This window comes from Neovison vison, chromosome 9, assembly GCF_020171115.1.
Source record: "Neovison vison isolate M4711 chromosome 9, ASM_NN_V1, whole genome shotgun sequence".
Taxonomy (NCBI): domain Eukaryota; kingdom Metazoa; phylum Chordata; class Mammalia; order Carnivora; family Mustelidae; genus Neogale; species Neogale vison.
This window is the reverse complement of record NC_058099.1, coordinates 55224073-55239048: the sequence shown is the minus strand read 5'-3', so window position 1 is coordinate 55239048 and position 14976 is coordinate 55224073. Positions and strand designations below refer to the sequence as shown.

General features: G+C 39.5%; 1 protein-coding gene across 1 annotated transcript in view; it reads left to right on the top strand.

Annotated features, from left to right (window-relative positions):
* Positions 1-2912: 2912 nt before the first annotated feature.
* LURAP1L (leucine rich adaptor protein 1 like) overlaps positions 2913-14976 on the top strand; it is a 50203-nt gene continuing 38139 nt past the window's right edge. Inside the window, exon 1 of the mRNA XM_044265654.1 lies at positions 2913-3971. Coding sequence (XP_044121589.1) covers positions 3672-3971 — 300 coding nt within the window. The 5' untranslated portion in view covers positions 2913-3671. The remainder of the gene's footprint in view (positions 3972-14976) is intronic.

Sequence of the window (14976 nt, the reverse complement as noted above, 5' to 3'; positions counted from 1 at the left end):
AAGAACTATTTTTATAATTTTACTTTTCAGTATGTTAGGCTTAGGGAAACAGGAGGTGATTGGAGATGGACAAGAAGGGTAGAGCAGGGAGCAAATGCTGTTAAGAATGAGACCTGGGGGGTGCACCTGGGTGGCTCAGTGGGTTAAAGCCTCAGCTCAGGTCATGGTCCCAGAGTCCTGGGATCGAGCTCCTTGCTGAGCGGGGAGCCTGCTTCCTCCTCTCTCTCTTTCTCTCTCTCTGCCTGCCTCTCTGCCTACTTGTAATCTGTCAAACAAATAAATAAAAAAAAAAAAAAAAAAAAAAAAAAAAAGAATGAGACCTGGGGAAATAGGAAAAGGTTATCCAGAAGATTTTTTCCCTATTTATCTCTGTTCTTCCTCTTTCTTATTTGTGATGACCTCACCCTCTCCCCAGCCCCCCATCTTAGACCCATTACTGTAAGTTCTTGACAGCAAATTTCCCAACTCAAGATGTGTAATTAACATAAAAGGCTAACATACAAGGTTAGCAAGTGGTTAAACCTCTCACACTTTTTTTTTTTTTTTAAACGATAAGAGAAATATTCTCAGGACCCAAAGCTAAAAAAACAAAATAAGACTCTTAATTTTTTTAACATTTTGGGTAAGGAATATACAACATATGCTACATCTGCAGGTCAAAACCTTTGTGGAAAATCATAGTTCTCTCTAACCTTCTTAGGAGACAAGACAATATAAAGCATTAATGATGCAGTTAAGACAATTTATAAGAAATTTAACATTTTGGCACTCAAAGTGTCTCTACTTGTTAAAAATGTTTAATTAATTTATTTATTTGAGGGAGAGGGAGAAATACCATGAGAAGATGGGGGGTGGGGGGTGGGGAGGTGGGCAGGCTCAATCCCAAGACCCTGAGATCATGACCTGAGTCGAAGGCAGAAGCTTAACCAACAGAGCCACACAGGTGTCCCCAAGTGTCTCTACTTTAAAATGACATAAGCCATTGAGGAATTTTGAAAGGCTCAGCATAACAGCTTTTCTTAAAATTTTTGCATTTGTTTTATATTGCACTGGCACAAAGTGTTAACTTCACATACAGGTCTTTTTCTTATTGAGACCAGATTTATTTTGTAAGCAAGAATCAAAAAATAGGGCAACTATGGAAAGAAATTTCATGTTTCTTAAACTATTTATGTTTCATAAATCATGAGAAAACTCTAGCATACCTTTGTGAGTTATCAGATTCTGGCCCTGTTCTTCATCTTGAGGGTTTTTATCTATTTGTGAACTGGATCTTGCTGACTGTCATACTTTGTCAGTCCTTACCAAAGTTTCAGTTCTTCTAGTTCCTCTAGTATCTGGCTCTAACTCTCCAAATTAATGTCTTCAATTTTCCTCCCACCCTCCTGTCTTAGAGCTACTGAGAACAAAAAGCTGACCACCCAGATCCTTAAGGGCATGCTAGGTTATCTTGAATCTAACAAAGCCATGTAAGCTGACTCTAACGCATTCGGGCCGTATTTTTATCTTATGAGGAGTTTTCTCTGTAGACATTCAAAATGAAAAACAAAACAAAACAAACAAAAAAACTTATATTTTTGATTCATCATCTTCTGTATCAAGTACTAATTTTACTTTCTGTGTCTCACAGCAAAATAGGTATTCCCTTTTTGGACATTGATACTACTAATTTGACAATACACTCTTGTGTTTGTGAGCTCACCTTCTCAGCCAGCTCTGTGCTGAACTTTGTAAGGGTTTAACACACACACACACAACACCTGCTCTTGACTGAAACACAAGACTTTCATGATTTTATGCCACAGTGCAATTCTTATCCAATGAGTTTGTGGTTTTCCAAATTTAAGCAAAACATGTTTTATCAGTAAGTGGAGATTTAACATTATTCTTCTTTGATTCTATAAATGGTTCTTCCAACTTTAAAATGACCCACTTCATTTACAACTGCTTTCTTCATTGGGTTCTAAGAATGAGAAATAACACACAAATTTCTGGCATGTTGATAATGAAACTTTAACAATTTTCTTCCGGACATTAACTATTTCATTCTGAAGGCCTATGTTCCCTATTCTTGTAATTCCTAGATGAGGCTATACTACGAATAGACTCTGAGATGTATCTGTCTATGTGCTGAGTATAAAAGCTGAGTGATGTATGGGAAAGGAGCCCACGAAGATCAACACAAATATTTATTTGTCCCTAAAATAGAGGAGCCCATATTTTCAAACATTCCAATGGAACCCTAAAATTAGAGTTCACTGAATTGAAAACAATATCCTCTACTTGAAGGTTATTAACAAAAACTCAATGTTGAGTTAAATCTATAATCCATGTAGGGCCTAGTAACTTACTTGGTAGAAGTATCTCAGAAATAGATTTTATGCCTTATCTATCTTCTAAATAGTTAACAATATATTGATAAATCATCAAAGACAACTTTTTTACTAGCTGGCTCTGTTCAGTATTTTTTTTCCCATTATTGAAAGTAGCTTAGCAATTTCCCCCCTTTATAATCCACTCCTACCTCAGTCATATAAATTATTCTGGCCATATAATTCTTCACTTCTTGCAGTGAACTACTGCAACATTTGGTAAGAATTCATTCTGTACATTCCTACTGAACTTTTGGTGAAATAGTTTCATTTTTCACTAGTGTAAAAGTAGGAAAAGCTTCTAAGGCTAGACTTCTGCTGTAGAGGAAGATAGGCGGTGGGGAATGAGACTACCTTTAAAGTCAATCTTCTTCCAACTTTTGTTAATTGTTTTAAAGGTTGTGAGCTATCATTGGGCAATTTCGCCTGGAAAACTGAAACTCCTAACACCAGTATTAGGTACCTCCAACTAAAGCAGTTCCTGAAACAGCTGCTGGCAACAGGGTGGGGAAATTGCTGCTGCTCTTATTTCCTGTGAAATACGGTACAAGGGTTGGCCCTGGTTTGGTCCACCTGCCAGCGGAGTTTAAAGTTTCCAGGGCTCGGAGGAACACAATGACTTGGATCAAACTGCCTAAATGAAAAGAAGGGCATTTCTGCTACAACAAGGAAGCCGTTAAACTCCTGCTAAGCTAACCATCTCTTTTATGCGTCCATGCACACGACCGACCTCCTCTATCACTGACCAGGGATTATTTCTGACAATCCAGGATATTCCGAAAGCTTGGAGACATATGGCTGGAAAATGAAACGACCCTGGAGTGTGGCCACATCATTACTTTGTGTCGCGTGGTACCAGATGGGCAATCAGTGAATGATGCAGAGATGTGAACGGACAGTTTTATAATGTGAATTTTCCCCCCATAAAGCCAAAACAGACTTAATTTCCTCCTCTTTTGGTTTATAACACTTGGATTTTCTCCTCTCTGCAATATCAATTAACTCAGTTTGGCGGAGGGGTAGCCAAAAAGGAAGAGGATGAAGCGATCTCTAAAATCTTAGTAAGTGTCGGAGGAGCCATTGCCCCCAGGAAACTGCTGCTGCGACCCGCTTCGTCCTGCGCGGATTTCAGGGTTGAGAACAGCGCAAAGCGGTTATGGAGCGGACGGTGCACTCCATCCGCCGAGGATAGAGACCCAGGCGCCGGGAGGGGTCCGCTCATTTCGCCGCAGCCTTGGAGGCCGCTGCTGCCTCTCGTCGGCTGCGTTTCATTACCATTACCCTCGTTCTTGAAAAGTCATGGAAGACGGCCCGCTGCCAGACCTCAGAGACATAGAGCTGAAGCTGGGGCGCAAAGTACCCGAGAGCCTAGTGCGCTCGCTCCGTGGGGAGGAGCCGGTTCCCCTGGAAAGGGAAGGGGACCCCTGCGGGGGGAGCGGCGGCGGCGGCGGCTGCAGTAGTAGCAACAGCAGCTGCAGCTTCCCTCCCTCCTTGTCGTCCTCCTCTTCGTCCTCTCCAACATCTGGCTCCCCCCGTCGTAGCCACTGCAGCGCCCTGGAGAGGCTGGAAACCAAGATGCACTTCCTCAGGCAAGAGATGGTGAGTGTGGTGCGCCAGCTGTGGGAATGAGGGCCCGGCCGAAAGGTGGGGCGATGGGCAAATGGGCCCGCAGAGAGAGGGCGGCTGAGGCTGCAGTGCTGAGTGCAGGGCGCGTGGGAAATGCGGGGTAGGGAAGTGCGCAGGGGGCGCGCGTCTGGAGGCTTGTTTACCCGGGACTTTGCTCGGTCAGGGTTTGCCAAGATAGCAGAGCCTGTTTTGCTCTGTGTACTTTCGATAGCGCCGACTCGGTGCTTCCGACTCTGACCATTTAGCTGCCAGTCCGCAGCCTTCCGGGCAGCCTGCCCACCGAGGGTTTGCAGTCACCAAGCCCGTCTGGGGCCTGCTGTGTGCCGTTCTCACTTTCGGTTCAAAAGGTGGCTCGGTCCTTTGCACGTAAGCAGAAATACTTCCTGGTTTGCCAAGGGGTGGCGAGGCGGCGTCTCTGCCAAGGATCCTTCCTAGCTCACTCTTCCACCACTACCGCCCCCGCCCCTTGGTGCCGCAGCCGCAGCTGTTCCAAGGCCACTGTTGAGCTGATTCTCCGCAGCTGGTTCTGAAAACAATGGCCCACTCGTCCTTAGGAATAGCTTGTTTCACTCTTTTGATCCCAGCGAGCAGGTGATCCCCGGGCCCAGGGATTTGTTAATGACCACTTCCTACCCTTCCCCCTCTCCGTCCTCAACCTGCGATTGTTTTCTGTGTCGCTGGTAAACATTACCTTAAGAGTGGGACAATGAGACTAATACAAGGTCTGAGACTCCTTCTTATTCGGATGTACTTAAACGGAAAAACTTATTTACTGGCCAGGAGTTCTGGGGCAAGTCACTTGGCCTCTGTGAACATCAGTTTATTTGTACAATGAACTGGTGGGAGGAAATAATTCCTTCCTAAATCCTTTGAAGAAACTAACCACAAAGCAACAGCATTTTCCATTGGCCTGGAGTGGAGGAAAGTTGCAGTGGTCTCAGTCAACCCAGAGGACGGCAAGGATTTTCTTCATGAAAGATTCTGTCTACTAGGGCTTTGCACTAAAAAGAAATAACGAGAGGTGTTTCCCTAGTTCCTCTGCATTTGGAACACTCAGGAGGTAGTAAATTCCACAACATAAAGTAAACTTGGCATATATAAGTGTAAAAAGCCAGTCTTCAGAGATCACGTCCTGTGTTCAGAATTTTTAGTATTATCTACATAAAGGTCCCAGGATATCACTCTAAGAAACATATCTCAAGATCTTTAAAGTTGGTCTACCTAAGGACTTTGGTTTTCTATCTCAAGGATCTATTTTCTTCCTGCTTGGAATGTTCAGACGTTGAAAGCAAATTACACTCACACACATACACATCTCTATACATGTAGGTCTGTATATGTGTACGCACATGTGCATTTGTATGTGTATTCATGCACCATGTATAATGCAAATTATTTTATTATTGTATTCATGTTCTCTGCCTACATGCACACAGGTTATATATTATTAAAAAATGTACTTATTAAGCATTTACTACGGGTGCTGAAAATACAAAATTAAAAAGGCAAGGAGTTTGTCTGTTTAAGGCTCTCAAATCTCTTGCACTCATTTGCCTTTTATTATTGGTAGTACATGAAGCCAAGTGTGTTGAAGAACTCCGTGTCGGGGGGAGGGAATCTGGTTATTTTCAACTAAGGACGCTTTCCAGACTTATCTGTTTTTCTTAATGAAAATATCATAGACTGTCTCCCTCAGTCAGGTCGTGCTGTTTGTGATTAAGGTATATTAATAAAGGTTTATTAAAGTGTGTGATTAAGGTATATTAATAAATACATTTTTAAACAGCAAACAGAAACCCCAACAATAGCAGCAGCAAACTGCTAAATTGACTGTTAGTTATATCTTCTATGTGAAGCATCAGTAGCTACAGGAGAGTTTATGCCAGGACAGATGTTTTGTGTTACAACTTTGTGCTTCACTGAAGGTCTCCAGGAAGAAAGTAAGAACATTAGCCATGGGGCTTTAGAGAAGAGATTGAGACAGGTATATTCCAACTCTTACCCAACTCTTTTGGGTGCTAAAACCCCCAGCTTCAGCCTAACTGGGAAGCAGCAGATTTGTTTTTATGTAGACTTGGCAGTTTTCTTATAAACACTGAACAGAGGCAGTTCTGCAGTTCCTCCTGTCTCCTTCTTAGATCCCCATGTAGAGAAGTTAGAGAACCAGAGTGGAATATGACTTCATTGTGATTTTTGTGTTCTTTTCTGCCCTGTACTGTGGGCACTGAGTTAACCTCCTCTGTATTATGCATGACCCCACATTTCATGTTTATTACTCTTAGTTGTTCACAGATTATTCTTCTAGATTGCCTGGAATTCCCAAGCTTTGGGCCTGCCCTTGGAACTCCTTCCCAAGAAACACCTGAGCCAGGCCAAACCTTTCTAGAGACTTGCTGGAATTAAGCCTCCCTTCTTTTCCTGTGAGATGGATGTGTATATCATTGACACAACATTGCATAGACCTGCTGGGAGACAGTCTTAACACTGACTTCTTTACATACACATGATTTCATCATTGTCTCTCATCTCCATTTATTTATTCATGAAGAATTCCCTTCACTCTTATTTGTGATGTTACAATCGTTGCTCTTAGAGGTCTGAGAGATGCAGTTGTAAAAAAGGCAACTTGAGGGGCGCCTGGGTGGCTCAGTGGGTTAAACTGCTGCCTTCAGCTCAGGTCATAATCTCAGGGTCCTGGGATTGAGTCCCGCGTGGGGCTCTCTGCTCAGCGGGGAGCCTGCTTCCCTCTCTCTCTCTGCCTGCCTCTCTGTCTACTTGTGATCTCTCTCTGTCAAATAAATAAATAAAATCTTTAAAAAAAAAAAAAAAAGGCAACTTGAAAGAGATTGAAGAGGGGGGAGAAACAGTTTCTGTTGCCAGACCCCCTTATTAATAGCATAAATAACACCATAGTCAGTAAAGTTTGTGGGAGAGAAAATATTAGAAAAGAAAATTTGCAGGCATGCATTTGGTACAGGAGGTCAATTTAAGGTAATGATCAGAATGTTTGGAGGAGGAGGCGGATTTTCCCAGTATGTAAGCATTTTTGTTTTGAATTTAGAGATAAGGAAATTTGATGATATGATAAACAAACACAGAGATATACATAGGAAGTTTATAATGAAATTGGAAAGAGATGTCAGGCCTCTTGTGCAAAGTCTGTCCAATATGTGTTCACTACTTTTCTGTTCAGAGTGTTTTAATAATTGTCATCATTCGAGTCTAAAGTCATACTGGGAAAGGGAAGTATTTTCATCCACGTTTTGCAAATGAGATCATTGTGGCTTAGAAGGCCAAGCTCACACAGCTAATTAGTGAACAGAATCACAACTTGAACTCTTATCTGACTCCATGTACTGTACTTTCCCCCTCATTCCAGTCTGCATATAGATCTGTGATAGCTCAGAACCCCCTCGAGTACTAATGGATGAAGAAAAGAAGTCCTCAGGATGCATCCGAGGGGTTTGTTTTAGATAGAGGTTCATTCAATAATCAGTGATTTATTGCATGCCTGCTATGTGCCAGATCTATCTCCAGACCTTGGTAATATACTACAAAATGACTACTTTAAAAAGTCAGTCTTTTTATTCCATGTTCCTAATAGTTTTCATCCATGCAAAGTCTCCTTTTACAAATATGCTTAAGAAAAGGACTTTCACCATTGCTTGTGAAATCCTACTCTAAGTTTTCTAAATATCTCATGATATCCAAAATATTTTTTCTAATAAATGTAAATAATCTGTCAAAACCTGGGTTTTACTGTTTAGTAATAATTTTATATTGCAGTTTTACAAAATATTCAAAAAGTTTTATTGTTATATCAGTACATCTGTGAAAATTCTTTTCATCAATTTTTCTTTGAAAGAAATTTCAAATTTGCCTAAGACAGAGGCAGTCACTAAAGAAAAATCTGGAATTGAAGGGTCTAATGCACCCTCTCCAGTTTGCCTTCCCGGATCATCACTGTTGAAAATATCAAAGAGTAGTTTCACAGGAAGTATACACTACCTGTTGATGCCACATTCTGGTTCCAGTCAGTTATGTATAATGTCAGATTACTAATCTTTAGGTAATACAGTGCCATTATGAAAACTACTATGGACTACTATGTTCTGATTTCCATGTTTTGGCAAATGTTTGCATAGCAGCTGTGTAATATATCTAATAGAATAAACAATCTCAAGCTAGTTACTCATCCTTTCTTACTCACTTACTTATTAAAACATTCATATACTCCACCCAGTTCCTCAACTCTCGCTTTAAAAAAGTTTTCTAGCCAATTCCCAAGACAAGACACAAACACACATTCCCTCAGATGAATATGTATATAATACTAGCAGAATGTCACAGTTTTTATGAGTGGTAGATTTATACTTGGTTTTTGGTTCTTTCTTTTACTGATCTTTTCTATATTTTTCCCCCATATGAAATGGCTTGCTGACTTCATAATAAAAATAAAAGTTATTTTAAGTTCTCTCAAAAAATAATTTCATTAAATTAACTTCACAATTGCTTTGGATATACTTTAGAATAAGCTAGGAGATTTCTATCACTTGTTCTATAAATCAGTCATTTTTTTCATAACTAGATAGTTTCAATAATAGTTTTACTGTTTTATCATTTAACGATTTTTTTTTAAAGTTAGACAAAAATCTAAGAAAAACCCTTAGGGATATAATTGAGAAACTATAAAGAAGAAAGTACCTTCCTTGATAAATTCACGAGATAGTGGAAAAGAGAAAATGGGAATATAATTTGGCCAAAGAAAGATTACAAACTAACATGTCAGCAGGTCCACAATACCATAGCAGAGATCAGATATCCCAGTGGTGAGATAAACAGGTATAGCTGAGGAAATTTTTGACAGCGCCCTAGACAAGGACTTAAAAGTGCTGATAATGATGGGCTTAATATTAGGGATAAAGACATCAAGGAGATGAGGAAACTAACTCCTAATAATGGTTTCTTTTGTTATTACACACACGTATGCTTATTAAATCTGACAAAAATCTTGTTGAAACAGGTTTCCTTACACCGTGGCTCAAGAATCGGCAGCAGTGCACACAAAGGTAGTAATGTCATTTTGCTAGGAACAGAGACACAGTTCAGAGAATTTATATCTAACTCGAAATCAGTGACATTTCCAAAACCTGATGGACTCCCGCCCTGTACCTAGGAATGTATGTTGAATTATTGGTACATACTTGAAGAACACTTCCTCACCAAAAAGAATTCCCTCCCATTCCAGTCAAGTTGCACAACCATGCTGCCTGACCTGGAGAGACCACGAATCTTAGGAGTTTTTTTTAAGACTGATTATGTTCATTTCCATGACAGCACAAAAGACCATATGTTTAACCTTCTATTTTGTAGTTAATAACTTTACATTTAAACGGATTTGTCACATGTTAAGACTTTAAGGGGTTTTTGTTTTGTTTTTTTAATACTAATTCTGAATGGCTAGAGTCTCTGGGGTCCCTGAAAATGTGTTACTTTTTTGCTTTTGTTTTTCTTGGAAGGATATTCCTTTTGTTCTTCTTTAAAGGTTATTCGTCACCACTCAAGGGGCAGGCTTCTGGTCTGGTGGAGCCTTCATGGGTTTGAAGCTACCCGGAGAGGTCCCAGTCAAGTCTAGAGCGAGTCAAGATACAATCCATCAGGGCCCGGCAGGTTGCCAAGTCCCTGCACCCCTTCCCTATGGAGACTCTTAACCCACCTTCCCTGACGGGAGACCTGCCTGGCTTTCAGTGTCCCTCTTTCTTCACTCCCCACTGTCTGGCAATTGAGGACATTATATAACCACTGTAGGACTCAGCTTTCTTGTCAGTATAGGGATAAAAGCAACTCTATTAAGGCATTGTAGAAGTTTAGTGAAATTATATAAGAAAATCAACCATTACGTGGGCATTCAGAAATAGTAAGGACAATGGCAATAGGGGTATTATGTCAATGACTTGGCTGTTCTGTGGCTCCTACACAATTAGCCACAGATGGGCAGTGTGGTTTTGGGACTGATTCAAACTTAAGCATTTCCTCTACTTGGTTATCATGGCACCTCCCACGTCATTACCTGTTCCACAGAAACCCATGTTTCTATATAAAAGTTAAAAAAAAAAAAATCATGGGCTTTGCCTAGCTTCATTACAACTGGAAATCTTGATTTCGAGTTTAGATTTCGCATTTATGAAGCAGATACTGTGGGCTGAGCATTCTGCAGTGTATAGGAGCCTAGATTAAAGATCTGTGGAACCAAATTTTTGGTTGAGCCTAAAATGTCTGCAAACTGAGACTAGTATTTAGCTTCTTACAATGAAAGCTTTCTATGGGAAAAATGCTGTTAGTTAAACACTTATGTGCATTATCCCACTAAAACCTTATAATACTCTTAACTAAATATAATTGTAATATCTCCTTTATAGATAAAGCACTGTAGACTATCATTAATGCTCAAACTACCTACACAGTAAGGGGGATGAGCAAGGTTGAAGTCAAATCTGAGCTCTAGATCATGATTGTATGATTACTTCTCACGCTTTACAATATCCTGATGCACATATTGACACCCAAGATTAAATGTATTTATCCGCTCTTCCAGATTTTCAAAATGTTAAACATGTTAAATTGTATGTTTATTTACTATTTTGGGGAGGAAAAGGACCTAAAGACAATCTCTGCCTTAGGAACACTTAAGATGTGGATGAACAGGGGAGCCTGAGTGGTTCAGTGGGTTAAAGCCTCTGCCTTTGGCTCAGGTCATGATCCCAGGCTCCTGGGATAGAGCCCCCCACATCGGGCTTTCTGCTCAGCAGGGAGCCTGCTTCCCTTCCTCTCTCTCTGCCTGCTTGTGATCGCTGTCTGTCAAATCAATAAATAAAATCTTAAAAAAAAAAAAAAGATGTGGATGAACATATCCAAAAGTCACTTGGTCCCCAGCAACTGTACCCTTTGTTTTTTGCCACTGTCTTCAAGATCTTCGTAAATATTTCTTCCCACTCCACAAAAGCTGCTGGTGAAGGATTCTCTACCCAGACCAGCTCAAGGCTGAGAACACAGTAGTGAAGTTCAATAGTGTTCATGATCCCGAGTTTTACAGGCTTACAACTAGTAGCATTTTGTTCCCTGAGAAATTCTGTTCTGGATAAGCTTGGATCTTAGATAACTCATAGAACTAGGACACTGGGAATCTGACACCATCTTGTATCTATTTGAACAACACCTTCAATTTGCTGTTCTTCTAACAGGAGCTCTATTATTCTGTTTTTCAGTAGTGATATCAGTGTACAGCACTAGGTTGGGACTTCCCTGATTATGTGGTTGAAACACAAATTGAGCCCAGAATAAATTGTATTTATAGAATTCACAAAAAAGGTTAAATTTTCAAACATATGTTTCAAATATCTCAGTCTAAGCATTAAAAATAAAATCTGAATAATTCATTTTTAAAGCACTTAAACATTGAGCTAGGTTTTTATACATAGCTATTATTTTCTTCATTTTACAGATAAGATAATTTGATAGATAATTTGACTAAGTCGCTATAAGTGCTTTCCCAAACATTCATTCAAACAACTTCCCTGAGCCTGGCTGTATATGTTGGATCCAATTCACCCCCAAACTATCCTATATGGACATACCACGGAGCATGCCCAGTTATTATGAATAAACATTTTTACAGTAATTTCATCACACGTACCAATGGATCTTTTGGTATTCCTTTAAAAACATTATTTTCTGGGACGCCTGGGTGGCTCAGTTGGTTAGGCGGCTGCCTTCAGCTCGGGTCATGATCCCGGTGTCCTGGGATCGAGTCCCACATCGGGCTCCTTGCTCTGCAGGGAGCCTGCTTCTCCTTCTCCCTCTGACTCTGCCTGCTACTCTGTCTGCCTGTGCTCGCTCTCGCTCTCTCTGTCAAATAAGTAAATAAAATCTTTAAAAATTAAAAAAAAACATTATTTTCTTTTTGGAAGTAAATATATGATTTCTTACTATAAAACTTCCAGAAATGTAGATCTATTATACAAAGAAAAACAGAAGTCCCCCTTCATCTACCCGTGACATCTCACCTGCTCCATGTTACTCCATACCTCAAAGGAGTCATTTGCTGACAGTTTGGTGTGAATCCTGTCAGGTCTTTTGCTGAAGCTTTGCAGCATCTTTGCTGGCCTATATATGGCACATACACATTTATGTAAATTTGGCATGTTTGGATTTCAATTTCCTTATTTTACATAATAGTATTTTATTTGTTACCTGACAATTGTTGAATGTCTAAGCTATGCCAGTTAGTATTCTGAAGAGTTTTCATGTATTATTTCTTTCTCCCTCTTCACCAACTCATGACGTAGGCACTACAAGATGTTGGGTCATATAAACAGACTCCTGATATACCTTGAGAAATGTTTACCTCGTCAATTTTTATCTTATTCTGTCACATCTACTGTATGCAGCCTAATCAGTTACTAATTAAAAAGAAAAGGTGATTATTTCACTTTTCATAATAAGAGACTGTCCAACTTTAAACAGTTCTTTTAGAAAGTAAATTCTGTTTGTAGAAATCGGACTTAATCAGACCATTCCTCAATTCGAGAAATTACTGAGTCTTCAAATTGGAATGTGCTCATTCTCAGCCACATGCCACTTTAACATAATCTTCTAATTGAAGGGTTTTTTCCTGATAAGAATATAAATAAAAATTCTAAAAGTTAGACCAAAAGGCTAACATGGTACAAGGTCACCCATGCCCCATGGGGAAGGCAGAACGGCATCTCACAGATTTAGTGGGCCGTCAGTCTTCATGGCTCAAAAACATCGTAGATTTTCTTTTTCAGATTTTGGAATGCTCGTGACAACAAAACAGCTTCTATTCCTTGAAATTAGGCATAATCAGAACATGTGAGCTTTTTTTTTTTTTTTTTTAAGATTTTACTTATTTATTTTATAGAGAGAGATCACAAGCAGGCAGAGAGGCAGGCAGAGAGAGAGGAGGAAGCAGGCTCCCTGCTGAGCAGAGAGCCCGCTGCGGGGCTCTATCCCAGGACCCTGAGATCATGACCTGAACTGAAGGCAGCGGCTTAACCCACTGAGCCACCCAGTGCCCCGTGAGCTTTCAATTAAAGAAATATTCAATATCTTTCAAGTCAACTCTTACAAGAAAGTGATGTATAAAACTAAAACTGTAATATATCTCTGAGTAATAAACCCTCTGTCTGCAAGTCCATGCAGTAGGAAGCTAGAAGATTGGGGAATCAAGGAATCAGGCAGGACTGAGATGAGAATTTGAGTGTGTCCTGGCTCTGCTGGACCCAGCACTTTGGGATGGCGCCCTCTTTTAACTGCGTTGGTTGGGTCAACCAGCATGGCCATTGCATCAGCCTATATTCTGATACATTTTATTATTCAAAATGTTAATCCTTTCAGTCAGGAGATAGTTATATTGGACTGTTTTTAGGGGTGACTTCTCAACCTGATCTCTGATGTCTTATGATTGATTTGAGATTTTCAGAGGATAATCATTTCCTTCATTTTGGAGTTCTAGGTGACACAGCATGTTCCCAGGCATGTCCTGACCCCTCTACTATCAGCATAGCATTGCTTTCTTAGAAAAAATTTTAATTAAAAAAATTTTAAATTTTTATTACATTTTATTAAAATTTTTTAATAAAAATTTTAATTAAAATTTTTTTCCTAGATAATATGGCTTGTCATGTGTGAACTAAAAAATTATTAGCATTATCTACTTGTAATTAAAATTATGGATGTTCTTTTTTTCCCTTTGTATTTTAAATTAGGGCACCTGAAGTGGACTAGAATTAAGTCTTTGACTTTCCATGTATTTGATGAGCAGAATAAAATTATTGTTGTATTAATACCCACCATTAGCAAATTCATAAAATTTTTTTTAAAGATTTTATTTGTTTATTTGACAGAGAGAGATCACAAGTAGATGGAGAGGCAGGCAGAGAGAGAGAGAGAGGGAAGCAGGCTCCCTGCCGAGCAGAGAGCCCGATGTGGGACTCGATCCCAGGACCCTGAGATCATGACCTGAGCCGAAGGCAGCGGCTTAACCCACTGAGCCACGCAGGCCCCATCATAAAAATGTTTTAATGCCAATATTCTATGAGCTATGTCTGTTACAACACTGATTTCTGGCACAGGCTGTTACTCGAACACGATCCCTGATTTTTTTCTGTTGCAAAACTTGTCTACATCATTGTTGTTTTAGTGTCAACTAAACAAAGCTTGAGATCAAAGTTGAGAAGGAAATTTCTTTCCTCATGGTGATAAAGTACAACTTTCAAGCTGCTAAATTCAGAGATCTACCTCTCTTTTGCCAATTTTCACTCCCTAAAGATAACTACTATGAATAATATTTTATATATCCCCCCAAATTTCTGAACATATGTGAGCATACCTATAGTTTCTTTTATGCCTTTTGCTATAATTATAGACATAAATTTGGAAAGGTATATGTATGTGTAATTTTAAAATTGAGACTTAGGAGCTCATGTTGCTGCTAGTTTTCTAGATATAGCATTGATATATAAACATGCATATATACATATATGTATATATACATATTATATATGATATATATATACAATATATATGATATGCACACTGTTTCAAAGCATAATTTACAGTGCTGTTACTTTGGACAGATAGCTGGCAAAGACAGAAGTCAGAGTCACTCTACTTATATAAAAAGATGGCTGTAGGTGAGGTAGAGACAAAGTCAGTAATCTCTAGAAATAGAAAAGAGCATCACAGAATCCTAGGATGGAAAGGAACTTCAGAGATCATCGAGACCAATACCACATATCTTCCTAGCTAGTTGATCCTGCATTCTTCACTTAAATTTCCTTAGTAGTGCATCCTTCACTGGATCCCAAGACAGACCATTCTGTTTTCAGGCACATCTATTCATTTATATTTGTTAACTGGCAATTCTGGTTGTTCATCAGAAGACACACTCTATAGT